The sequence below is a fragment of the Theropithecus gelada genome, chromosome 14, assembly GCF_003255815.1.
Source record: "Theropithecus gelada isolate Dixy chromosome 14, Tgel_1.0, whole genome shotgun sequence".
Lineage (NCBI taxonomy): Eukaryota > Metazoa > Chordata > Mammalia > Primates > Cercopithecidae > Theropithecus > Theropithecus gelada.
Window position 1 is genome coordinate 55,771,314 of NC_037682.1, and position 25,418 is coordinate 55,796,731.

The 25,418-nt window shown below is 46.6% G+C and overlaps 2 protein-coding genes and 1 long non-coding RNA gene across 3 annotated transcripts in view; 1 reads left to right on the forward strand and 2 right to left on the reverse strand.

Moving 5' to 3' along the window:
* Window positions 1-2,123, reverse strand: part of LOC112606329 — a 29,657-nt gene extending 27,534 nt beyond the window's left edge. The window contains exon 1 of the long non-coding RNA XR_003115625.1: window positions 1,996-2,123. This is a non-coding gene — a long non-coding RNA (uncharacterized LOC112606329). The remainder of the gene's footprint in view (window positions 1-1,995) is intronic.
* The window catches only part of SBF2 (SET binding factor 2), a 523,750-nt gene extending 519,933 nt beyond the window's left edge, over window positions 1-3,817 (forward strand). The window contains exons 39-40 of the mRNA XM_025356625.1: window positions 938-1,069; window positions 2,055-3,817. Coding sequence (XP_025212410.1) covers window positions 938-1,069; window positions 2,055-2,153 — 231 coding nt within the window. The 3' untranslated portion in view covers window positions 2,154-3,817. The remainder of the gene's footprint in view (window positions 1-937; window positions 1,070-2,054) is intronic.
* Window positions 3,818-22,379: 18,562 nt separating this feature from the next.
* Window positions 22,380-24,144, reverse strand: LOC112606328. Its single transcript, XM_025356627.1, has one exon. The coding sequence runs from the start codon at window positions 23,803-23,805 to the stop codon at window positions 23,383-23,385; it is 423 nt and encodes a 140-aa protein (XP_025212412.1). The 5' UTR covers window positions 23,806-24,144; the 3' UTR covers window positions 22,380-23,382.
* Window positions 24,145-25,418: the final 1,274 nt, after the last annotated feature.

The following is a 25,418-nucleotide window of genomic DNA, read 5'->3' on the forward strand; positions in this document are numbered from 1 at the left end:
GCATAAGCATTCTAAATTTTAGTTGATATTGCCAATTTGTTCTCCAAAAAATTTCCAACAAATTATATTCACACTGGCAGTATTTGAGATGATCTAGTACCTTATTGGATATCATCAGCCATTTTTAATATTTCTCAATCCAAAAGTGGAATCTCATTTATTGTCATTTACTTTTCTTTGATTAATGAAGTTGATCATCTTTTCAAATATTTATAAGTCATTTGTATTTCTCTGTGACTCGCCTGTTGAGATATTTTGAGCATTTTTCTACTAGATTGTTTATCTTTTTCTTATCAATTTCTGGGAATTCTGTATATTACTAAACATTAGCCCCCTTTTTATATGTTACATATACTTTTTACAGTTGTTACTTCACTTCTTTTTTTTTATTATTTTGTTTTTTGAGACAGGGTCTTACTCAGGCTGGAGTACAGTGGCAGGATCTCAGCTTACTGCAGCTTGACCTCACAGGCTCGAGCAATCCTCCCACCTCAGCCTCCTGAGTAGCTGGAACTACGGGCATGCACCACCACGACTGGCTAATTTTTGTATGTTTTTGTAGAGACAGGGTTTCACCACATTGCCCAGCCTGCTGTCGAACTCCTAGGCTTAAGTGATCCATCCATCTTGGCCTCCCAATATACTGGTATTACAGGCATAAACCACCATGCCCAGCCTTAATTCTGTTTTTTAAGATGTAATACATTTATTTGTTCAATTTTCAAACAGTACATAAGTCTTTCCCTCAGTGCTTTCTCCAAGCCACCTAGTTCTTCCTAGAAGCAACAAGTAATACTAATTTTTTGTGTATTCTTCCAGGCATAGTTTAGCATATATAACCAAGGTACAGAGGAAGGTATTCAAATACAGTTTGAAGAGCCATGCCATTTTCTCTTTCTGCGTCTCTGATATCTCACTTGTATCCTTTTGGTTCCAGCTGCGATACTATGACTCAGGTGAGGACACGAGCTGTAAAGGCCACATTGATCTGGCTGAAGTAGAAATGGTTATCCCTGCTGGCCCCAGCATGGGAGCCCCAAAGCACACAAGTGACAAGGCTTTCTTTGATGTAAGTTGATCTTACTTCTCTTTTTCTGGCTGTGCCTGCACATCATTCTATCTGTCTCCAAGAATGATGGAGCCCTCAGAGCAATTGGTGGTGACTACAGATGGATGACAGACCCCCTTGGCTATGGGAATTGTTCCAGAGCTTGAACTCAGCATTATTGACCCCAAGGCTATCCTCTCTTCCTGTCTGTATGTCTCAGAAAAGCTGTATACTGCTTTATGCAAAAGGAGTCCAGCCGCACATGGAAACAGATGAACTCCTTGTTAAATGCTGTTAGTTCAGTTACTACCTACTTTCAAGAACAGATGCTATTTCCCTAGTATTCAGCGGTCTTCATGCTTGACCACCCACAAAAGACTGTCCTTAGGCACACATGAGAAGTATCTACCCTAACATCTTCAGCAGCCCTCACGTGGGCTATGGGGCACTTTATAGGCCACATAATAGAAGGGGACTTATGTAGTCCCTGGAGTCAAGCAGGGCTTCATAAAGAAGATAGGTCATCCTTTATTGCCCTGCTCAGGCCATGAGATCGTTTTCCTGACAGTGGGCTTCCAATATGGCTCCAACTGAAGAAAGGGGACACAAAGGCCAACTTTATGGTATGGATGAATCTCAGGCATCCCCCTGGAGCACAAGGAGCTCCCTCACCTTTAGTGCATTGGTGCAGTGCATGGGAGAGGTTAAAGGCACCATTCATTGCTGACCCTTCCTCCTTAGTCAAAGAAGACACTAAGAAAATGCAAAGTAAGGCGCTCTCAGTGTGTCTCCTTTTCCTGCCAGTACCCTTCTATCAACATCCCCTATGACTCTAGAGACCAGAAAAGTAAAGGCAGTAACAGTATGGTAGTTGAGGAGAAAAATTCATACGGAGGTTCTGGGGCAGTATGGAAAAGAAAGGTCACAGGGACTGATTTACCACTTACTCAAATCTATAAAACAGCCCTGCCCTTCATCTCTGGTTCTCTGTCATTTGGTTTTGTAGCTCAAGACCAGCAAACGTGTGTATAACTTCTGCGCGCAGGATGGACAGAGTGCCCAGCAATGGATGGACAGGATCCAGAGCTGTATCTCTGATGCCTGATGCCCATGGTCAACCTATGCTGAAGAAATAGAGGAACTCATGCTGCCAGATAGAAAAAAAAAAGCATGGATCCTTGAGGAGCTGACGACACGTTATCCCAGGGCCTGAGGTTCTCCTGCCCAGTCCCTTCTTGCAGGGGTTGCTATATCTACTTAACCTGAATAGGTGTTTCACACAGGTCTGGTCAATAGCCCCATGCACTCCCTATATCTTGCACTACATTTTTCTAACAGGGTCTTAGTGGTTAATGATCAGAAGATGTCTCCTGAGCCAACTGTGAACCTCACCCAGGCAAAATGGCTACCACCTACTTGGGTCCTTCTTCATGAAAGCTATAGATCCTTTTTTGTTCTCCAGGATCATAATTTGCTTGGAGACCTGTTTAACAAGCAAAAATCAAAACCCTCCAAGATTGTCTCATATTCTACTTAGACTAGGTTTCCTATGAGAGGCATCTACTTGTACTGCCTGACCTTTGAAATGCTCAGTTCTCTGGTGCTGCCAAAAGGTGCTTCCATGGTCCCTTCTCTGCCATTGGGGTTCACAACAAGAGATGTCATTGTTCAGTAGCAGGCAAAGAGGAAGCACACAGCATTATTCTGATGGAAAAAGATTATCCAGGGAATGGTACAATGACCAGCCCAATGCAGGAAAACACTACTTCCAAAACATTAAATTCTCTATCCAAAACGTTGAATTCTCTAGACCAGAGGTGCTCTGAGGATCCAGGGCCTTGTGTTCTTATGTATCTTCTGCTTCCTGACAGTTTCTTTTTCAAAATAACATGCAAAAAAAGCTGAATGCACTAACTCACAAAACAAACACTTGCACTGAACTCCCAATGAAGTGAAGATGTTGGAAAGACAGAGGCCAGCTATTTAGGACCACACACACCTGTGACAAGGGCTGTGTTGACCACAGTCACACTGTGGCATGACTGGATACCCAAACTACACTTCTACACATGAAAAGTAAGAACTGTCTTTAGATTTTCTTTACTTTGATAACTTGTGTTTGTTTAGCTTAAGACCCAAGAAATGCTGTTTGCTCATGGTAAACAGAAACAGCATCTTTGCTACAGCCACTGACACCAGCTGGCATCATAGGTAGCTAGATCATTGCATTTGTTTTGAAATGTTAATATGTTAAATACTAAACTAATATTTCAAAAATGTGTATATATGATTTCTATATCCTTGCTTTTCAGATAGCCTGCTTATAATTTAATATAAATTAACTGATGCATTCATAAGATTTCAATAATGAAATGGTTCCCTTTTTTAAAAATAAAAATACATTGTCTTTGTAGATTAAAAATGTCAGAATTTCAAATTTAAAATTGTCTACACACTAGGAAATAGAACTGTGTTAATATATAAGAAATTCGGGGATAATTAAGAATGAAGGACTTTTCTATCATTTCCATTTTATAAATTGCCACCTGTGAAAATGGTTTTTGCACATTATTTGTATTTTTCTTTGTATATGAAATAATTTTTTGTACTTTGTAAAATATGGAGCCCATTGTACCTTCAGCTATTTGAGACTATACACAGTGCTTCTTTTGTAACTGGACTATTTTAACTTTCGTGAAGGCATTACATTGCCTCACATTCACTAACCACCTTGAATTAAATTTATTTCTTAAGAAAAAGCATCCCTCATTTACTGTGAACTGAAGTTCGTTCTGTAGTGCACAGCACACAGGAGGGTAACACTCAGGATTCATACATGGGACTAAAAGTTCAAGAATAAAACAAAGCATGGCCCACTTTGTGCCTTCATTCTCCTAATGTCATCACTGCCCTTTGCTCAAGAAGTAACCAGGGATACTGAACATGTTAGCATGAGCTTCTGGGTTCCAGACACACTTCTGCAGAGTTTAGGTAAGAGACTTGAGGCCAAGATTCTCACATGTGCTGCCACTCCTACCACTGTCTAATAAGCTGTTTGAAATTGCTTAAGTCCCTTACCTATTCTGGGTCCATTCCACCACCTAGAGTATATAGTAATTTGTGAAAATTTTAGGCATGAGACATTGAAGTCTGAGCAGCAGATTTTTCTGCTTCAGGGAATTTTTTTTTTTTTTTTGAGACGGAGTCTCGCTTTGTTACCCAGGATCTGGAGTGCAGTGGCGCGATCTCAGCTCACTGCAAGCTCTGCCTCCCGGGTTCACACCATTCTCCTGCCTCAGCCTCCCAAATAACTGGTACTATAGGCACTTGCCACCATGCCCGGCTAATTTTTTGTATTTTTAGTAGAGACGGGGTTTCTCCGTGTTCGCCAGGATAGTCTCGATCTCCTGACCTCGTGATCTGCCCTCCTCGGCCTCCCAAACAGGGAATTGTTAAACAGCACAAATGATCAGTGATTTCAGTTCTAGACAGTACTTCTCTGTAAAAAAAAGCCCATGAGTTTACCTCATGTAGCCAACAGAGAATGCAAGTTTTCATCTCAGGGCTGAGCCTTTAAGTCCTTTGACATCCAGAGTCCTCTGAGCCAAGCAAGAGGACCCCAAAGAGCCACTGAGGCTCAAGGTGAGACAGTGACATATTCCCTGAGCTTTCGGTTCTCCTCAGTCTCAAGAGCATGCTGATCTAAGCCAAGGGCCCTCAAGCCTTTCCTTGGTCCTGGGCCTCTCAACAGCTACCATTATGCATTGCTGTGTCCCTGAGATTCAGTCAGGCAGGAAACAACTGGGATTAGGGGTTGAGTAGAAGCTGTGTTCACAGTGTCAGTATCTGGATGCCCTTCATTCCTCAGGTCTTAACTGTAAAAGGGGAGAATACTGGGTTCTGTAAACCAAAAATAAAATTCTAAGACCCCCAGATAACTGAATGGATCCTTCTCAGCCAAGGGAGTTCCAAAGAAACCTGAAAAACGAGTTCCAGTCATGATGCTGGGGCAAGGAGGTCGACAGGCCTCATTACAGCCTCTCCCTTTTGGAGTTTAGACACAACAGACTAGCATTAACATTAAAACAGATCTTAAGACTGACAAAATAGACTGTCACAATAAAATACCAAATTCCAACCTGACTCTAGTATAGCCCTAAAGGAAATCAAAGCTTTTTTAATCCCAAAATACATTCCTTTTACATATTTTGAAATGGCCCTGCAAAGCTGTATCTTGGGGGGATTTACATTCTATAGAGGATCCCTTTCCCTTCCCAGGTCTTTTTCTGATCCTGAAGAGATTAGCTAAGAGTCTAGTGCCTTTTATTAAATGTCTGAATAGGAAATATTTGCTATCTGTTGCCTCTAGGGGCAGCCACCTATGAGACTTCGTCTACATAAGAAACTAGGTCTCTACAACCCCTTATCTTAACCTAGACTCTCAATTTCAGCCTTTTAGATAATAACTCCTTCAACCAATTGCCTATCAGAAATCTTTGAATCCACCTGTGACCTATAAGCTTCCGTCTTTCCAGGCCAGACCAATTTGTACTTCACATGCATTGGTTGATGTCTTATGTCTCCCTAAAACATATAAAAACAAGAGCCTTTAACCCAACCACCTTGGGCTTGTATTCTCAGGACCTCCTGAGGCTGTGTCCTGGGTCACAATCCTTAACCTTGGAAAAATAAATCTCTAAATTGATTGAGACCTGTCTCATATACTTTTTTGCTTTACAGTTCCAAGGGAGAAAGACCAGGGCTTGGCTGCCTGCAAGAGCCTTAACAGGGCCCTTCCTTCTGTGGTCCCAGTGACAAAACCCTTCTAATATGGGCTCTTGAAAGATGCAAACTCAAAGGAGCACATAGCATAAAGTCACTTCCCAACCCCTTTGACCCAAATCCTTTATTCCCACCTCCCAAACCCCTTCACTCTACTGTCTCCACCCCGGAGCTAGAGCTTAAACTGCTAATAACATGGCAGATTTGCTTCTCAAGGGAAACTGACATTTTTAGGTATTTAATCAGGGGTTCTTATAAGAGTTGTTAAGTAGCCCTATCATCCCATAAAGAATTTCTGAAAGATCCCAAGTTGGTAACAGGGAAGTGCCCTCAGCAATCCCAGCCAAAGCTATTAATTAAGCAGTGAATAAAACAGTGTTGATGAAGAGATAGGGTTTACAGCAGCACCATCAAGCATATATAATGCAAGCCACATAGGTATCTTTAAGTTTAAAAAAAAGATGACATTAATTTTAATATATTTGTTTTTACCATATATTTACTCCAATATATCAAAAATATTTTAATGCGTAAACAATACAAAAAAGTTAATGAAATATATTCCTTGTTCATACTAAATCCTCAAAATCTAGTGTGTATTTTATACTTACAGCACATCTGAGTTTGGACTAATATGTTTTTTTCAGAGGCCACTTCTGATAAAACAAATGCATATCATGTTTCTATACCAGTTCTCCAACATCAACTGGACATCCAACAATCCAGTTCAAGTCTGACACTAACTCCCCAGATTTAGCACAGTCTCCACAAGTTCAGGTCTGTCTTTAAGACTGCCCCCACTTCAAACACTAGTTGCAAGTTCCAAGGGCCACCAGAACTTCTAACCAACCAGCTATAAATATGAAGGTTTCCACAACCCCCTTCTCAGGTTCAGTAATTTGCCAGAACAAATCACATAACTCAGAAAAACACTTTACTTACATTTACCAGCTTATTTCTAAGCGATAAACCTCAGGATCAGCCACAGGGAAGAGATGCACGGTACGGAGGGAGGCAGCACACCACCTGCCCAGCATCTGATGTGTTCACCAACCCAGAGGCACTCCTTATCTCATTATTCAAGAGGTTTTACAACCCAGTCTCCAGTTACCCTCCCTCCCCCGAGGTTGGGGGTGGCTGAAAGTTCCCACCTTCTATTCACTAGTCTGGTCTTTCAGACGACCAGCACGCATCCTTAACCTAGCTAGGGACCCCACCTGAATCACCTTGTTAGCATAAACTCAGGTGTTGCGAAGGGCAGTTATGAATAACAAAAGATACTCCTAAAGGGTGGGGTGTGTTAGGAATAACTTTTAAAAGAAACTATCACTTCAGAAATTTCTAGGGTTTTAGACACTGTGTGCCAGGAACCCAGAACAAAGAACAAATATATTTTGTACTCTACCACAACTAGCCTTATTTCCACTGCTACCACACTAAACAATACATATTTACAGCAAATAGCCTGCTCACAGCAGAGCCGTGCTGGGTGGCAAGAGACCTGGCTTCTAGTGCTGGCTGTCTTCTAATCTCATCTATGACCTTGAACCAGTCCCTTAACTTTGCTGGGCTTTGACTTATAAAAATGCAGGACACAGATGATCTGTTACTTTGTGATTCCAAATATTTACCTTGGCAAGGACTTAGTTTCCAAACTGAGATTTAAAGGATTTGCTGAAAAATCCAAATCATCTAAATCAGTGCTTCTCAAATTATAATGCATATATGAATCATCTTGTTAAAATGAGATTCTGATTCAAGAGGTTTGGGGTGGGGCTTGACATTCTGCATTTCTAATGAGGCCAGTGCTGCTGGTCCAAGGACCACAGCACTGGTCCTTGGTAACAGAATTGTTCTTGGAGTAACAGAAATGTGTCTCAGTCCTCTGAGAAGCAGATGCCTGATAGGCAGGAACTCATGGAAGGCTGGAAGAGCCAAGAGACCATGATGCTGGTATAATCCTTTTGAAAAAGAAAGGGAAGCAAAGTTGAGTGGAGAAGACTTGGATTGCAGTGCAGTTCTAAGGAAGTTCAGCAAGGCAGTTAAGAAGTCCTTGAGCCATCAGGGGAATCCCACATATTCCAAGAATGGGCCTTCCTAGGATCCCTGCCATGCTCAATCATTGGCTAGGAGCAGTTCATGGGAAGCATGGTTTTGGTGGAAACACAGTAATAGATTTCAGAATATACCAGCTGAGGCCAACAGTCAATGACAGTCACTGCAGTCAGAAATCTTTCATGGTTGTCAATGTTAAAGTTGTCAGAATCAAAATGGAGTCACTTATGTTTATAAAAAGCAAAACAAAACAAAACAAAAAAGCCTGATAAATTGAGCCAGTAGAAGCTATGAAGAGAGAGTACTCATGCATAAATACCTGATAACAAAAACTATCATAAAAAACTGCAAAACTTGCAACCTTGCACAAAGGCCATTGCAACCTTACACAAAAATTACTCCTTTGAAGGCATCTGTCCAGCAACTGCCCGTCCAGCCTTGGATTAGTGTCACCCTTGTTATTGATCCTTGTAGCCAGGATAATTATCTCAAAACAATTATGTATTGATCCTCACTTTTCCTTTAAAAAACCTTTGTGGTCCTTTACCTCCCTGAATACACACATAGCTTACTATGGTGTTATATAGGTATTCCCATTGCAATGCCCTTGATGTAGTTTGGATGTGTGTCCTCACCCAAATCTCATGTTGAAATGTAATCCCCAGTTGGAGGTGGGGCCTGGTGGGAGTTGATTGGATCATGGGAGTGGATTTCTCATGAACGGTTTAGTACCATCAACTTGGTACTATTTTCATGATGGTGAGTAAGTTCTCCTGAGGTTTAAAAGTGTGTAGCATCTTCCCCGTCTCTCTCTTGCTCCTGCTCTGGCCATGTGACATGCAAGTTCCCACTTGGTCTTCTACCGTGATTGTAAGATTCCAGAGGCCTCCCCAGAAGCAGATGCCACTATGCTTCCTCTACAGCCTGTAAACCATGAACTAGTTCAACCGCTTACAGTTTGTTTGTTTTGTTTTTTTTTTAGACAGGGTCTTGCTATGACACCCAGACTGTAGTGCAGTGGCGCAATGACAGCTCACTGCAGCCTTGACCTCCAGGACTCAAGCAATCCTCCCAGCTCAGCCTCCTGAGTAGCTGGGATTACAGGTGTGCTCCACCATGCCCAGCTAATTTTTTTATGGAGACAGGGTCTCACTATATTGCCCAAGATGGTCTTGAACTCATGGGCTCAAACAATCCTCCCACCTTGGCCTCCCAAAGTGCTAGGATTCCAGGCATGAGCCACCGCACCTGGCATCAGGTATTTCTTTATAGCAATGCAAGAACAGACTAATACAGCCCTATTATATAAATATTATTTTCGTTTAGAGAGCCTCTCTGTTATTTAAGGTGACATAAATGGTGTCCAGAAGCAGGACCTGAAAAACAGTATCAGAAGGAATTCATGATTCTTGGAACTAGTGTACAATACTCACCGGAGCCCTTTGAGCACTCTGTTTCTATGGCTCACATTTTCTGCCCTGGTGGATTTCCTCTCAGGCCAAGCCTCCCCCTTTTTGGTAGAAGCTCTTGACTTGGAAGCGGAGTTGTTGTCTGGGGTAATACCCAAGGTTCATTGCCTCGTGCCAAGAAAATTAAGGACATGGACATACACAAGGAGTGAGTTTAAGAGCAGAGGTTTACTAGGCAAAAGAAAGAGAACAGCTAGCTCTGCCCTTCAAGAGAGCCTGGCCCACAGTGGAGTGCACTGGATTTTATAGACAGGCTTGAGGAGGTGATACCTGATTACACAGGGCCCAAAGATTGGTTGGACCAGGTGTGACATTACATACTGTCCAGGGAATCTGACTGCCCCACCCTAATCTTATTTTGCAAATGAGGTCTTTGCTTGACTGGCGCCATCTTGTCTGCTCCTTATGGTATGCGTGGCTGGCAAAGAGAAGAGAAGATGGAGCTGTCATGTTGGATATGCCTAGTCCCAGGTAGCCTTTTCCTATTGGCACAGCTACTGGCATTCACCCGTGCAAACTTGCAGCTTGCTTGTCTATGTCTGCAGCTCAATTTTACAGGCTGCTCTTTGTTAGAAAATTATTTGGAAGCTTCTTTTCATTAAAAGGAAAACCTTACTAAGGACTTCCTTACCCTATGCCTAAATAATTTCTTCTTAACTCCTATATCAACTTTATTCAGGATTTGGTTTAGTGATAAAGCCGCCTTTAATAAAGGACTGTACGTCCTCCTGGAATGATAAAAGGGCTTTTATCTTTTGGTTTAAAGACAAGTGTCTTTCTGGATTGAGTTCTCTGGTTTCTCCAGAATCCATGTTCTGTCTGCAAGACATGTCTTCTCTGGTAAATTTACTTTTGTTTCTTTCTGCGTTGGGCTGGTTAATACTGAGTGTCAGCTTGATTGGATTGAAGGATGCAAAGTATTGATCCTTGGTGTGTCTGTGAGGGTGCTGCCAAAGGAGATTAACATTTGAGTCAGTGGGCTGGGGAAGGCAGACCCACCCTTAATCTGAGTGGACACCATCTAATCAGCTGCCAGCACAGCTAGAATATAAAGCAGGCAGAAAAATGTGAAAAGAGAGACTGGACTCGCCTCCCAGCCTACATCTTTCTCCCGTGCTGGATGCTTCCTGCCCTTGAACCTCAGACTCCAAGTTCTTCAGCTTTGGGACTCAGACTGGCTCTCCTTGCTCCTCAGCTTGCAGATGGCCTGTTGTGGGACCTTGTGATCATGTGAGTTAATACTTACTAAACTGCCTTTTATATATATATCTGTTCTGTTCCTCTAGAGAACCCTGACTAATATATGCATGCATAATTTAATTTTTTTCTACATTCCTGGGTTAACATTTTTGTGAACACTTTTATCTTGGTTTCATTTTGGTTTAGTTACATGAATCTGTAAATGGTTTGGCTCCTTTCCCTTGCTTGTTTCTAAAACTCTTCTGAGAGCAAAAATAAATATTCTAAATGGCGGGTGCCGGATGGCTATTTAAAAGCCACTAGGACAGTCACCACTATCTAAAACATGGGTCCAAACTCTTGACATTCTCTGACAGGATTTATAGGATTTTCTTTGCTCTCAAGAGATTAATAAGAAATGAAATGGGATTCTCAAATATTAAGGCATGCCAAGGTTTTCTGAGACTCCAGCCAGCTACATATTATGGTCTATCTCATGAATATATTTAAACTAATGGGCCAGGTGCAGTGGCTCACGCCTGTAATCCCAGCAATTTGGGAGGCCGAAGCAGATAGATCACTTGAGCCCAGAGGTTCAAGACCAGCCTGGGCAACATGGCAAAGCGCCATCTCTACAAAAAATATAAAAACTAGGCAGGCATGGTGGCATGTACCTGTTGTCCCAGCTTCTTGGGAGGCTAAGGCTGGAGGATCAATTGAGCCCAGGAGGTTGAGGTTGCAATGAACCATGATCACACCACTGTATTCCAGCCTGGGCAACACAGCGAGACTCTGTCTCAAAAATAAAAACAACAACAACAAATACTAATGGACAAATCATATCAAGGAAAATTCAGAGCTCAAATGGTCTGGCATGGTGGCTTGTGTCTGTAATCCCAGCACTTTGGGAGGCCAAGGCAGGTGGATCACTTGAGGCCACAAGTTCGAAAAGAGCCTGGCCAATATGGTGAAACCCCATCTCTGCCAAAATTACAAAAATTAGCCAGGCGTGGTGGTGTATGCCTGTAGTCCCAGCTACTTGGGGGGGTGAGGCACAAGAATCACTTGAACCCAGGAGGCAGAGTTTGTAATGAGCTGAGTTCATGCCACTGTACTCCAGCCTGGGTGACAGAGCGAGACTCTCTCAAAAAACTAAAAATAAAAAAATAAGAGTCATAATTTGAACTCTCTAAAATACACTACAACTATAGTGTTAACATCACAGTCTACCCCTTGTGCCACACAGATCTTTACTCTCCACCAGGTTCAGGGAGAAGTTCCTCCCCATTTCCCTTGGGCCTCTATTCCCAAGGGGAACTCAGAAGAATGCAGGAGGTCTGTGGGACCAACTATGGCCCCTACCAGTGAAGTTAATCTTGGAGCCATAACTGGCCTTCATTCTCTCCCTCTTCCACTATCTATTCCGAATTCCCCCCACCCTCAACAACTTCCTCAGATGCTGGTGGTTTACCTGGTGGTGTGAGCCAAACCTTCATTCCGGGGGTGAGCGGGAGGGGAGGGAAGGCGATAAATGCTAAATAATCAAACCCTTCTCAGGGTTGCTGCACATCCTTTCACAATTACAGTGGGGCTACCTGGAGGTGCCCAGTGGATCACATGGGCTCTATACACATTCCTCCTGCCCTCATTATGCAGGAGCAGCCTTGCCCCTTCCTGTTGATCAGGGTCAGTTATCCCTGCCAGTATGATGACTCTTCTTGTCTGCTGGTTTCTGAGCACGAAGAATCCCAAGTGCCCTGCAGCAGCCACAAACCATAGTTCAATAGGACCCTTGCCATCATAGTGTCCCCCAGTTAAGTGCTGTGCTGTGTGGAATTCCATGCCTTTGGATCAGGCATTCTGTATGTCCCTGGAAAGTGATGCTAACTAAGGCTCTGTGGTGAGGAAAGGCACACCCATGCCCAGAATAAGTCTCTATCCCTGTAGAGATGAACCATTGGCCCTTCCAGAATGGAAAGGGCCTGATGCAATTGACTTGCCCCAAATGATGTGTTGGTCTCAAGGAATAGTGCCATTTCAGGGGCTCAGCATTGGTCTCTGTTGCTGACACACTGGACATTCAAAGGCCCCTAGGCTCTTCTGCCATATCACATCACAGTGATCTCCAAAAGGCCTCTTTTTTTTTTTTTTTTTTGAGATGGAGTCTCCCTCTGTCGCCCAGGCTGGAGTGCAGTAGCTGGATCTCAGCTCACTGCAAGCTCCGCCTCCCGGGTTCACGCCATTCTCCTGCCTCAGCCTCCCGAGTAGCTGGGACTACAGGCGCCCACCACCACGCCCGGCTAATTTTTTGTATTTTTTAGTAGAGACGGGGTTTCACCGTGTTAGCCAGGATGGTCTCGATCTCCTGACCTCATGATCCGCCCGTCTCAGCCTCCCAAAGTGCGGGGATTACAGGCTTGAGCCACCGCGCCCAGCCCAAAAGGCCTCTTAAAGGGGGGCCATGATGATGCTTTGAGCTCCAAGTGTTAATGTCAACTCAAACTCTGCATCTACTACTCAAAATGTCTTGTTATCCCCATTTCTCTAGTGAATGATCACCTAAATGGCCATAGGTCTCTTTGGGGGGAAAAATGAAGGAATCATTGTGACACACACTTGCTGCAATTCTGCAAAGTCCTTCCTCTTAGAGAGCTGGCCACCTCTTTAGTCAATAGTTCTCAAACCTAAGCTAATTTTCAGATATAGAACCATTCCTTTCTAAGGGAAGCACCTGTGAGGGACAATGGGCAGGGAGGCCAGAGAGGTTGGGAGGGCTATCAGACCATGATGGGGGTGGACCGTTGAATAAATTACAAACATCTGGTGCATACTGGGCACTGAATGGATCCCAAGGAATCTCTGGATGAACACAGTACAGCTCAGCCCCCAAAGAACTCACAACCTAAAGTAGACACAGACTATTTGTTGTAAGCAGAATAATCCCCACCCCCCTTCCCTGAAGATGTCCATGTTGTAATCCCTGGAACTTGTGAATATGTCATCTTACATGGCAAAAATTAAAGTTGCAGATGAAATTAAGGTTGCTGACCGAGACATTATCCTGGATCAGTCCAATGTCATCACAAGGGTCCTTATAAGTAGAAGTGGGAGGCAGAAGCAAATGTCAGAGAAAGACCCAACAGGAAACTCAATAGGAGAAAGACTTAATGAGCCATTTCTGATTTTGAAGATGGAAAGAGGACAGACGTGAGCCAAGAATGTGGCAACCTCTGGAAGCTAGTAAAAGGAAGAAAATGGATTCTCCCTCAGAGTTCCAGAAATGAACATAGCCCTGCCAACACCTTGATTTTAGCCCAGTAACACCCATTCTGGACTTCTGGCCTCCAGAATACTAAGAATAAATCTGTATTGTTTTAAGCTGCTAAATTTGTAGTAATTATTACAATAGCAATAGGAAATTAATAGGGCTATATAATGAACCACAGTGATTCATGCAATTGCACTGTATTCGTACAACAGCTGTGTACAGGGGGCAGGAGCTCAGAACAAGCAAATTGGATAAGGGATGGCCTAGGGAGAAATAAGAGTGAGACAGAGGGGCAGAGGTGCAATGTGATATGCAGAGGCAGCTGCTGCAAGGCCAAGAGGGACACTCACACATGCAAACATATAATCCTGTGCACACACATGCAACACAAACAAGGGCATACATGTTCTCACATATACACACCCTAGTGTTATTGGCACTTACACATGCAGACTCTTTCTGACACAGGCCCACCCACTGCCTGGATTCCACCCGTTTTTGGTGACCTCTCTTGTATTAGTCCATTCTCACGCTGCTAATAAAGATACACCCAAGGGTGGGTAATTTATAAAGGAAACAGGGTTAATTGACTCACAGTTCAGCATGGCTGGAGAGGCCTCAGGAAACTTACAATGATGGTGGAAGGGAAAGCAAACATGTCCTTCTTCACATGGCGGCAGCAAGAAGAAGTGCTGAGCAAAAGGGGGAAAAGCCCCTTGTAAAACCATCAGATCTCGTGAGAACTCACGATCCCAAGAACAGCATGAGGGTAACTGCCCCCATGATTCAATTACCTCTCACTGGGTCCCTCCCATGACATGTGGGCATTATGGGAACTACAATTCAAGATGAGATTTGGGTGGGGACACAGCCAAACCATATCAACTCTGTCATCTCTGAACACCATATTTCCTGAGGGCAGCTGAATTTAGCAGGTGGGGACAGGGCTTGTCTACCACAGCTCCATCACTAGCCTTCACCTGAACAGGAGGTACACTGGGAGGCTGAGACTCACCAGTTGGGGGGCACCTGGAAATCATTTACCTGCCCAGCATTTTAGTTTGTAAGGTGTCAGGGTAAGCCCTGACCTTGCACATGTTCTCCCAAATCTCAGTCTCTCCCCTCACAGCTGTATGATGGAACCTATTATGAATGAGCTGGTCACCCAAAACCAGTGTGTCCATCTTCCCATGCATTTGTCTGTCCATTTTCATTCATTCAACATACATTTATTGATGCTTCTTCTGTGTTAATGCCTGCTCCTGGATACTTTGGACCCCAAGTAAAATAAGCTACTATCCAAGATATGATTTCTGGTGTAACCAGAGCTATGATAGGGTGAGAGCAAGTAGGAGCCTGCAGAAAGATAGGAGGAGCTCATAGCCCAGCCTCGGGGTAAGAGACATGAGTAAATGACATTTCGGCTGAGTATTAAAGAATAAGATCACTGGGCAAAGGTGAAATCAGGAGGAGCAAGGAAAAGAAGTTAAGCCAGGTTTGTGATGTGTATTTTAGAAAGATCTCCCTGGTGAGGATGGCAAAGGGGGACTGGGAGGAAGGCAGGCCAGTGAGCAGCTGCTGTAATTATCCCAACCTGAGAAGGCAGTTGGGCTGGATAGACATGGGAGCTCCAGAGACATGCCTGAGGTGGTATCTGTAGGCTGTAGGGCCTAACTGATGGGGACAGAGGGGATAAAGGGAGAGGGAGCAGTTAAAGACTGTCAGGTTGATGGCTGGGACATCTAAGAATGGCCCCAGTCTCAGAGTCAAGTGCCAGGAGTAAAGAAAGGATAACCAGGCTGGGGGCACCCAGGTCCTGGTGCTGACTTCAGCAGCAGGCATATGCTTCCTTGGGGAGGAGTCAGCTGGTAGAGAGGGTATGTGCAGCACTTCCTGAATCTGGGAGGGGTTCCCCAAGTCACACACACACACACCAATCACACATCTTCTTGGCTTAGAGAAAGAAGTTAAGTAGCTCCTCCCCATTTTAACAGCTGAGGAGTCCATGATTTCAAGAGGTTAAATGACCTTCTCCAAGGCCACAGAGCAGTGCCTGATGGAACTGGGATTTGAACCCAGGCTTGTCTGACTACATCCTGTGCTCTTCTCCCCAGTCCCAACAGGTCAACCAGGCCAGTCTTGGCACCAGAGAATTAAGAATACAGGGGACCTCTGACCTCTACGTCACACCCAGCCTGGCCAGGCCACTTACAGGGCCATTGAAAGCCAGGACTGCCTCACTCTCTTAGACAATGGACCAGGACAAAAAGTTCTCTTTGTGGGTAGAATGACCTTGGGCCCTCCAAGGAGAGGCGGAATGGCCCCACAGCTAACTTAGCCCTCTCATACCCACTCCACACCGTGGCCACCCACCCCACAGCTAGAGCACCTAAGAAGTGCATCTCCTGGTCTGTAGGTGAGCAGGAGGAGCCCAGGCCCAGCCCAGTTCAGCACGTCCCCACTGTCACACAGCTCAGCCATAGCTGGGCCTTCCAGGAAACCCAGACCTGGGCAATTAGAAACAGAGAGCTCAGGGCTTAGAATGAGATACTCTGCAGGATCCTGGTGAGGATCTGGCCCTGTCTGAGCCTATTTCCTCATCTGTAAAACGTGAAGTTAGGCTTATTTATCCTACAGCTCTCACAGCTGCAATGGTCTTTTTGCATCTCCTCTGCAGTCCCTGGCCTCATCCAAGCCTAAGAGTTGAACAACAGATGCCTGGTCCCTACGGAAAGCCCCCAACTCTGGCCTCAGCAGATCCACCTCCTCACTCCCCACAGGTCCCCCGAGGTTCAGTGCAGCCTCAGCCAGAAGAATGTGAACCATTCCCGGCATCTCCTCCCCTGTGGCCAGCCCAGAGAGGGGCTGGAGCCTCTGGGCCCTTCTGACAGGAAATTAGCTGGGCCTGGCCTTCCCCACTACCAGCTGCTCTGCTGACCCTGACCCTGTGTTTTCTGAAACTTGATACTGCAAATTTCAAAGCCTCTTCTCCATTCCCTGGAGGCCTGGCTGAGCTGTGTGTCTAGTGGGGCCTCCAGCCTATGTGTGGGCCTGCCTTCCTGTCCTGGAAAGGGCCCTGGCTAAGAGTGGGGCAGGGAAGCCTGAGGCCCAGCCCCTGCCATGACCCTGAGCAGGGCCTACCCCCAGGCGATTCATCTCCCCATCTCCGAGCTGTGAGAGGGAACCCACATGCAGAGTGGCTGCAACATGGAGAATGGGTTGGAGGGACACAAGAGGGGCAGTGGAGAGACCACCTCAGATGCAACTGTGATGTTTCAGGGAAGAGATGGTTTGGACTAGGATGGGATGGTGAAGATGACAAAAACTGTAGACTGGAGACATATTTAGGAAGTAAGATGGAGAGATACTGGTGATGGTCTGGCCATGAAGGCTGAGGGACACAGGTGTCAAAGGGCCTGCTAGGTTTCCGAGTTGCCCAGCTGAATGGATGGTGGTATCTTTCCCTGAGATGGTGAACACCAAAGGATGACCAGGGTTGGGTTGAGGAGGGAAAATATCCTGTTTGGCCTTAGAGGCTGAGGCGCCTTTGAGCTGTCCCAGTGAAGAGGCTGAGCACTTGGATATCCAGAGAGGAATAAGCTGAAGATACTTATTTGGGAGGGAGAAAAGTAGATGGTAGGTAAGGACATGGATAAAACTGCCAAGAAGGAAGAGTATTAAGTAAGAAAAGAGCCCAGCCTGTGCCTTAAGGACACTAATGTTCAATGGCCAGGTAAAGGAGGAAAAACCTGGAATAGAGGGTGAACAGAGAAAGAGCAGCCGAAGATATAGGAAGAACCATAAGCATGTTGTGCCTTGCAATGAATGGAGAAGAGTGTTTCAAGAAGCAAGAGAATGTTCGGATGCTGCTGGAAAATCTAAAAAAAAGAGGAGAATGTAAAATGCACTTTGATTTAGTGTCCTGAAGGTCACCTCACCCGTGTTTTAGGGAGTGCTGTTTCAGTGAAGTGAAGCAGGTAGGGGCCAGACTGTCACGGACAGGAGGCACGTGAGGTGTGAGGAAAGAGACAGTGCTCTGGAGACGTTTGACTGTGGGTGAGAGGAGGGTGGGGCAGTAGCTGCAGTAAGACAAGGAGTCGAAGAAAGGGGCTTTTGTTGTTTTTTAAGGTAAGTGAGATTCAAACATGTTTAAATGTTGATAAGCAGAATCTTGTTCAGATGAGAGACTGACAATGCCTGAGAAAACAGGGACAACAAACATAAAAGTGTTTTTGACAAAGCAGGAGGGCTTGCCAGGGCCCCTCAGCAGGGTAGGGCTCAGAGGGAACATCTCCAATCCTTTGAAGCTGGCTCCTCGGCACTAGGCTGGCTGTGGCACTGCCTCTGAGTGCTCTATATGCCCCACAGCCAAGGCCAACACCCTTGGATGGCCAAGTACATGTACCTTATGGACCCTATTCAACCCTAGTTGAGGATGGCAGGAGTTAGAGATGATCGGACAGACCACGGTGGACCATGATGTCCTAAACAAGGGTGCTACATCCCTGGGAGAAGAGCCATGGGCCTCTAGGCCTATTGTGGACATTGAGCCCATTGCCAGTGACAGGATGCCTGGAGCCCTGCTGGATGGTATCCCTAAGTCCAGGGTCCCCAGATGCCTCCATTCCAGCTTGGCAATACCATGTTGGCTCTACTGGCATAGGACACTCCCAGGCATACCACAGGGTAGTGGTTCTCACAGGATGGCCTCTAGACTGGGAGTATCAGCATTACCTAGAAACTAGTTGGAAATGCAAACTCTGAGGCCCCACCACAGATCTAGCAAATCAAAAACTCTGGAGGTAGAGTCCAGCAGTGTGTGTATAACAAAGTTTCCAAGTGACTTTGAGGCACCACTTCTCTAAGGTATCAAGCCTTTCATCCCTCCATTTGCTGTCCGTCCAGTAACCTAAAATTCACACATCTACCAATCTAAACAGCCATCATCCAACTGTCCATTTCTCAGTGCAATTCAACCATCTGTCTTAGTCAGTCTGAGCTGCTATAACAGGACATCCACAGACTGGGTGGCTTATAAGCAACAGAAATGTATTTCTTGCCGTTCTGAAGGTTGGAAAGTTCAAGATCAAGGCACTAGCAGATCTGGTGTCTGGTGAGAGCCTGCTTCCTGGCTCACAGAGAACTAGCTATCAACAATCCACGTTCGCATTCTGTCCAGCCACCTGTGCCTATCTATCTAATCTCATGTAATCTAGTCTGTCATCAGCCTAAATAGTCATCATTCTAAATATTTCTTTATTTATGTTACAAACATCTACTCACTATCTTCACAACTCATTTATGACACAAAAGAATATCTAAGCTCTGGTACCCACCACACCCACCTCCCCTTTCTAAGGAAAATGGACATAAACATTTCTTTCTGCTTAAAGTTTCAGGATCATATCATGTGTATTAAGTGAAATCAGTTCTATTTCTCTGGGCAGCAACCCTGACTGGACAAGGGGCAGGTTCTTGGGGTTCCTCAACTAAAGGCAACTGTGTTTGTATGTGTATAATCTTAATATATATATACACACACACACACATATAGTAGCTTAAGTATTACATACAGATATGATATATTCTATAGATATAGATCTGTCACACATATGTGTACATATACAACTTCAATAGCTTGCCATAAAACTCTGCCCAAATGAGGTTGTCTGTACTGAATGGTGACAGACTTAGCCAGTCATAAACATTCTCTTCCTTCATTCTCTTCCTTGGAGAGTATGAATGTTTGGTATCACTGAGAAGTCAGGTCACTTCAAGCTCCAGTTCTATCCTAACAATGGTAAGCAGTTTTCAATGAAGCCTGCTGAATATGTCTGCTTTGAAAGAGTGGGATTTAGAGTGACCTTATAGCTCAGACAGAAACAACTGTGCTGCGGGCGTGACTCTGCAACCCTGCATTTAGCCCTCATTATCCAAGACAAAAGTCAAGCTGCCTCTGCTGGAGGGTGGAGCTAGATGACCACACTATACCACATATCCTCCTTGTCCACAGCTGATTGGAGCAGGGCCACCTCACCATATCCCATCCATCAGCAAATCCTGACTACCTTCAAAATCAATCCTAAACTGGACCACTTATCACTGCCCTCACCACTGCCACCCTGGTCCAAACTACCAACATCTCTCACCTGGATTTCTGCAGTCGCCTCCTAAGTGGTCTCCCTGTTTGTCTCCCTTTCCCGCCTTGTCCCTTTCAGTCTATTCTCATCACAGTAGCCAGAGAGGTCCTTTTTAAAATCTAAGATCATGTCATTTCTCTGTTCAATATCCTCCAATGCCTCCCCTCCTTCTTACAGTAAAAGTCTAAGTCCTCACAATGGCTTGTAACACACTTCATGATCTGTCCTGCTACCCGTCTGACCTCATCTTCCACCATCCTCCCCGTGTTCACACAACATCAGCCACACTATCCTTACTGATGTTCCTCACACAGTGCCACAGAGTTCCCACCTCAGGACCACTGCACTTGCCATGTCCTCTTCCTAGAGCATTCTTCCCCCAGATATCTTCACGGCTCACTCCCTCAATTTCTTCAGATTTCTGCTCAAATATGACCATATCAGGGACACCCTCTCTGAGTATCCTACATGCAGCAGAAACCCAACCCCTCTCCAAACTGCTCCCTGCTTTATTTTTCCCATAGCATTTAACGTCAGCTCACATATAACTGCCTACTCTCTCTCTCTCCTCATTAGAAAGTATGCTTCATAAATGCAGCAACTTTGTTTTGCTTGCTATTTTTCAACACGTAGGAGCTTTGTTGAGGTACAAAGAGTCACATAAATAAGCACTTGGTAAAAACTTGTGGAAGGAATGAGTAAGAGTGGCTGAGAGTAGACCATGAGGAAGAAAATCGAGCAGAGGGAGACTGCTGAGACAGGAATGAGTACAGAGAAATGTGGGAAAGAGAGGAACCTTGAGGTCCTCGGGAGATGGAGAGAAGAGCCACTGTTCCTGACTTTCCAGTTCCAATCTCACAAGGCCGGAATGTCAGTGCTCTCTGCAAGGTTGTCCGTTGTATTCTCGCAATTGTACCCCTCATTCTTAAAAACATTGGAGTTTTCTTTGTTCCTTGCAACAAAAACAACCTTGACTTGAGCAGTGTCCTTCCAACCATCCATCCACCCATCTCTCCATCCCCACATGCCCTCCTAATCATTTATACTTCATTTTTTTCCTTTTTTTTTTTTTTTTTTTTGAGACAGAGTTTCACTCTTGTTGCCCAGGCTGGCATACAATGGCGCAATCTCAGCTCACTGCAACCTCCGCCTCCCGGGTTCAAGCGATTCTCCTGCCTCAGCCTCCTGAGTAAGTGGGATTATAGGCATGCACCACCATGCCTGGCTAATTTTGTATTTTTAGTAAAGACAGGGGGTTTCACCATGTTGATCAGGCTGGTCTCAAACTCCTGACCTCAGGTGATCCGCCTACCTCGGCCTCCCAAAGTGCTGGGATTACAGGTATGAGCCACCGTGCTTGGCTGATCACTTATACTTCTAATCATCTGTCTACAGATCAGTCCACTAGTCTGTTCATCCCTATAAGCGTCCATTATCCTAGAGTCCACCCATCATCCATCGATCCATGTAACCAACAACTATCCATCCACATGTGGATGGATAACCTCCTTTCATAACCTCCAGGTAGAGTGGAGTCAGGTCATGAAGGATCTCATCAGAGGGCTGAGGCCATCCAACTGTAATGCTGAAAAGTGGGAAGCTATGGAAGGATTTTGAACAGGAAAGTTATATAGTTGGATCTGTATTTTAGAAAAATAACTCTGACAGCTATGAGCAAGATACTTACTGTCTAAAGGCAAGAAGACCAGTTGGGGTAATATTAAAATATTCCAGATAATGAATTAGGGCAGAGGCACAGGGGCTTCAGAAAAGAAGATTCAAGGGAGAGACAGGGAAGCAGGTCTGGGAACAAGCCCAGCCCAGAAGGGCAGGCCTAGACAAAAAACTGCCTAATAGGGGGCCTCAGTTTTGCAATCACCAGTTCAGCGCAGGCACTGTGTTTGCCCCAGATCTCAAGTGGGACCAGGCCTCTTGCACATTCTGCACATTTGGGGCAGAGTTCCCAAGAAGCCCAATCCAGAACCAGTCTTCTCTGGGCCCTTCAGCAGAGCACTCTGTCCTACATCTCAAGTCTCTGAGTAAGTGATATTTCCAGAGTACACATTCCCCCACCAACTCATCTCACAGCTCAGCCCTGGCTACAGAAAGCAAGGGCCTCTTCTCTGTTAATTTTCTTCAACTCCTCAGAGGTTGGGCCTCTGGCCCAGTGAAGTCAGGGTCTGGGAGGCAGCCCTGGCTCCCTGCCAGCCCACAGAGACTATATTTGGAGCAAGACAACTCCCTCTGGACACAGAGCTTGGGACCCACCCTGCAGGGCTGCCCCAACCAATTTTACCCAGTATCCACACAGTGTGATTGTCACTCACGTTTTCACTTGTTAGTTCATTCATTTGTTTACTCATTTATTCATTCCACAAACATTTATTGATCTGCTGGTATGATGCAGCAGGTACAACAGGATGTGCGGTGGGCACATAACTGTATATGTGTATATGTGGTTCTCTCTAAGCAGGGATGGCAGAACATACTCTGGGTGTCCTCCCTCCGGGTTCAGTGGTGATGATGACTCACACTCAGGTGTATATGGCATCTGTGGGGACCTGTGTGCAAGTGCATGCAGGCACGTGCTGAGGAGGTAGCTATGACTCAGTGGCACGTGGCATCTGTGGGTACCTGTGTGGATATGTGTCTGAGTGCAGGCATGAGCATAGGCGCTAGCTCCTCAGGGGGTGGGGGAAGTGGTTGTGACTCAGCTGCACGTGGTGACTGGGAGCCTACAAGCCAGCTATGACTTTATGGCTTTGCTTATTTGCCAAGCCAAACAGTTAGTGTTGGGCACAAATATTCTATCAGAATGTGCATGGAATAAGTCCTGAGCTGGGGACCTCCAGCAGGCAGGAGAGACTCAGTAGTCTTGGCCCAGCAGCATGTGTCCCCCGCCTGCCCCCTCCACCGTAGGTATACAGGTCCTACCCTCCCCACTTCGCCCTCTCCACTCCTGCCTCCTGGAGACTCAGCGAGCGCGTCCCTCATTGACTCTACATCACCCCTCACCCACCGGTCCCAGGTGCACACACGAGACCAGGCCCAGAGGTACAGGGCTGTGACCTTCAAGCTGCCAGCCCAATCCATTTTTCTACTATACCAAAAACCCCTTCTTTTCCAGATCCCATGGCGGCGTCTTACTCCAACATCCCAGCCCCGGTCGTAGGCTCGGCAAGCCCGCTCCAGGGCCCACTTCCCATCTCAGTGGCCGCAGGCCCGCTGCCTCCCCATCGGCGCGGCCCCATCTTCACCTCTGAGCTCCTTGCCCCTCTCTCCCTGGCTGTCTCTGTCCTTATCTGTCCCGAGTCTATCTTTGTCTCTTCTCGAGCCGGGCTGTCTGCAGCAGAGGCTTCACCAGAGTGGAGGTGCTGACAGAGTGAGGGTGTGGGCAGGACACTCTGTGTCCCTTCTTGAGCCTTATCGGGAAAACTTAAGTCACTGCTCAGGGCTCAGACTGGAATTTCGCCCTAGATGACCTTGCTGGGTCTGCCGGGGGCCTCCGCGGGGACAGCCAGGGTCAAACGAGTCAGGAAACAGGCCCCTGCTTGTGGGCCGCCCGCCCGCCCTCATCCCAACTAGGCCGCCTGCAGCGCCCTCCGCGGGAGACGCCGGGCCGGGGGGGAGAGAAGGGAGGAGACGGGAGGGCGGCCCCGTCTTGGGCACTCGCAGGGACCAGCGGGAGGCCGTGTGGGGCTGGAGTCGTGACCACGGATGCCGCAAGGCCACAGGGCCCTCCTGGGGTCCCGGCCGGAAATCCTCAGGGGCCCGAGGAGGAGCCCGGGCGGCCACCCGACCACCTCCCCGCAGGCCGCAGGCCGGCGGCGCGCCGTACCCGCGGGGAATGCGGGAAGAGGCCATCGCGTCTGGACACCTGGGCTTCGTCCCAGAGCCGTCACTGCTGTGTCCCCTTGAGCAACTGCCTAGCTCCTTAAGCCTCACTTTTCACACCTGGAACAGGAAAATTGCGCCCACCTTCTGGGTCGTGGCAGATAAAATGAGTTCACATCAGGGCTGGCTCTCAGGAGGCGCTCAGTGCCCGTGGCTTTCCTCCCCGGTGGGCAGAACCCCGGGGCAGCTACCCGCGCCCTGGCACCCAGAGCGGAGCAGCCAGGGGCGGAGCCGCCACCGCACACCCCACCCGACCCGACCCTGGTCCGCCCTGAGCGCCCGGGTTGGGGCTGGAACCTGCGGGGCGCGGCACACGCCTGCCACCTGGCGGCGAAGCCACCTGGCCGCCCGTCCCGCCCACAGCCGCGCGCGTGCGCAGGACTGCACCACCCAGTCGCCCCCACCTCGCCGCGCCCCGCCTCCCTCGCCCAGGGACCCCCTAGGCCACGCCACGACCCTCCACCAGCCCAGCGAACCCCCTCGGCCGCGCAGACCTGCGCCACCAGGTCGTTTCCTCCCCTCCTTCCCTCAAAAACGTGTGCATTTCGTTACCCTTACACCTGGAACCTTGGTCATTTCAGGACCTCCCAAGGAGGGTCAGGATGGTGGGATTAGCCTTAAGCGGGGGCGGACGCAGTTTGGCGGTTAAACCGCGTGTTCCTGTTTCAAACAAACCTAAATGTAGGCCTGGAAGGCTGTGTACTGAAATCCTAGCACTAGGTTGGTGCAAAATTAATTGCGGTTTTTGCCATTGTCGGTTGTCTGCAGAGTGAGATTATGGCGAAGCATTTTATTCTTTTTACATACCTGCTTTTTCTCAATTTTCCACATTGGGTATGTATTAGTGATAAGGAAAAAAAAAACTACAAAAGTTATTTTTTGAAAAAAAAAATCACATGGAGAGAGAGTGGGGGACGAACTGGCCTATCAAGGGGATTTCTGGAAGTTAACTTTCTAGTATCTCTGTTTGCATGTAGACTCCCAGGGTCCCCTGGGAGAAATGGAGAAATGAAGCCCAGGACTTGAGGCATTGGGGTGGATGGTCCATCTTTCACATATGCTGGGATTAACTTCCTTTAAGATAAAAGAAAGGCAAGAGTTCCCAGCCTTACTAGGGTAACGTGGGGTAGAGCCTCCAAATAAACCAGAAACTCTTGAGAGTTGAGGTGGTCAGTCACTGCTGTCTGGTTCAAGCTCTGATTGGACCCAAGGGGACCAGATCCAGGATATATTTGAGAACAAGGAATTTATTTCAGAAAGGGGCCACTCAAAAGCCAGCATTTACTAAGAACCTGCTTGGTACAGGGTGCTGGAACTACCACAACAGGCTGCCCCTGCCCTTAAGGAGTTCTGGGCTGACTTTTGGGAAAGTTCATCAGAAGTGACAGGTAGTGAGTGAAGCAGATCAGCAGGAACATTACAAGCCGCAGGAACCGTCATCGGCTGATACAGGCCCTGGGAGGTAGAGTGGAGAACAGCTCTGGCCCCCACAGCTAATGGCCACCAACGGAGCGACAGGACCCTTGAGGGGAAAGCAGAGGCTGGAGGTCCTTGGGGTCTACTGGGAGGTGGCAGTCACAGGC

What these genes read in the sequence shown, in the direction of transcription:
- LOC112606328 (XM_025356627.1), bottom strand. Translation starts at nt 23,805, where the DNA reads ATGGCCTCTTCCCGCATTCCCCGCGGGTACGGCGCGCCGCCGGCCTGC.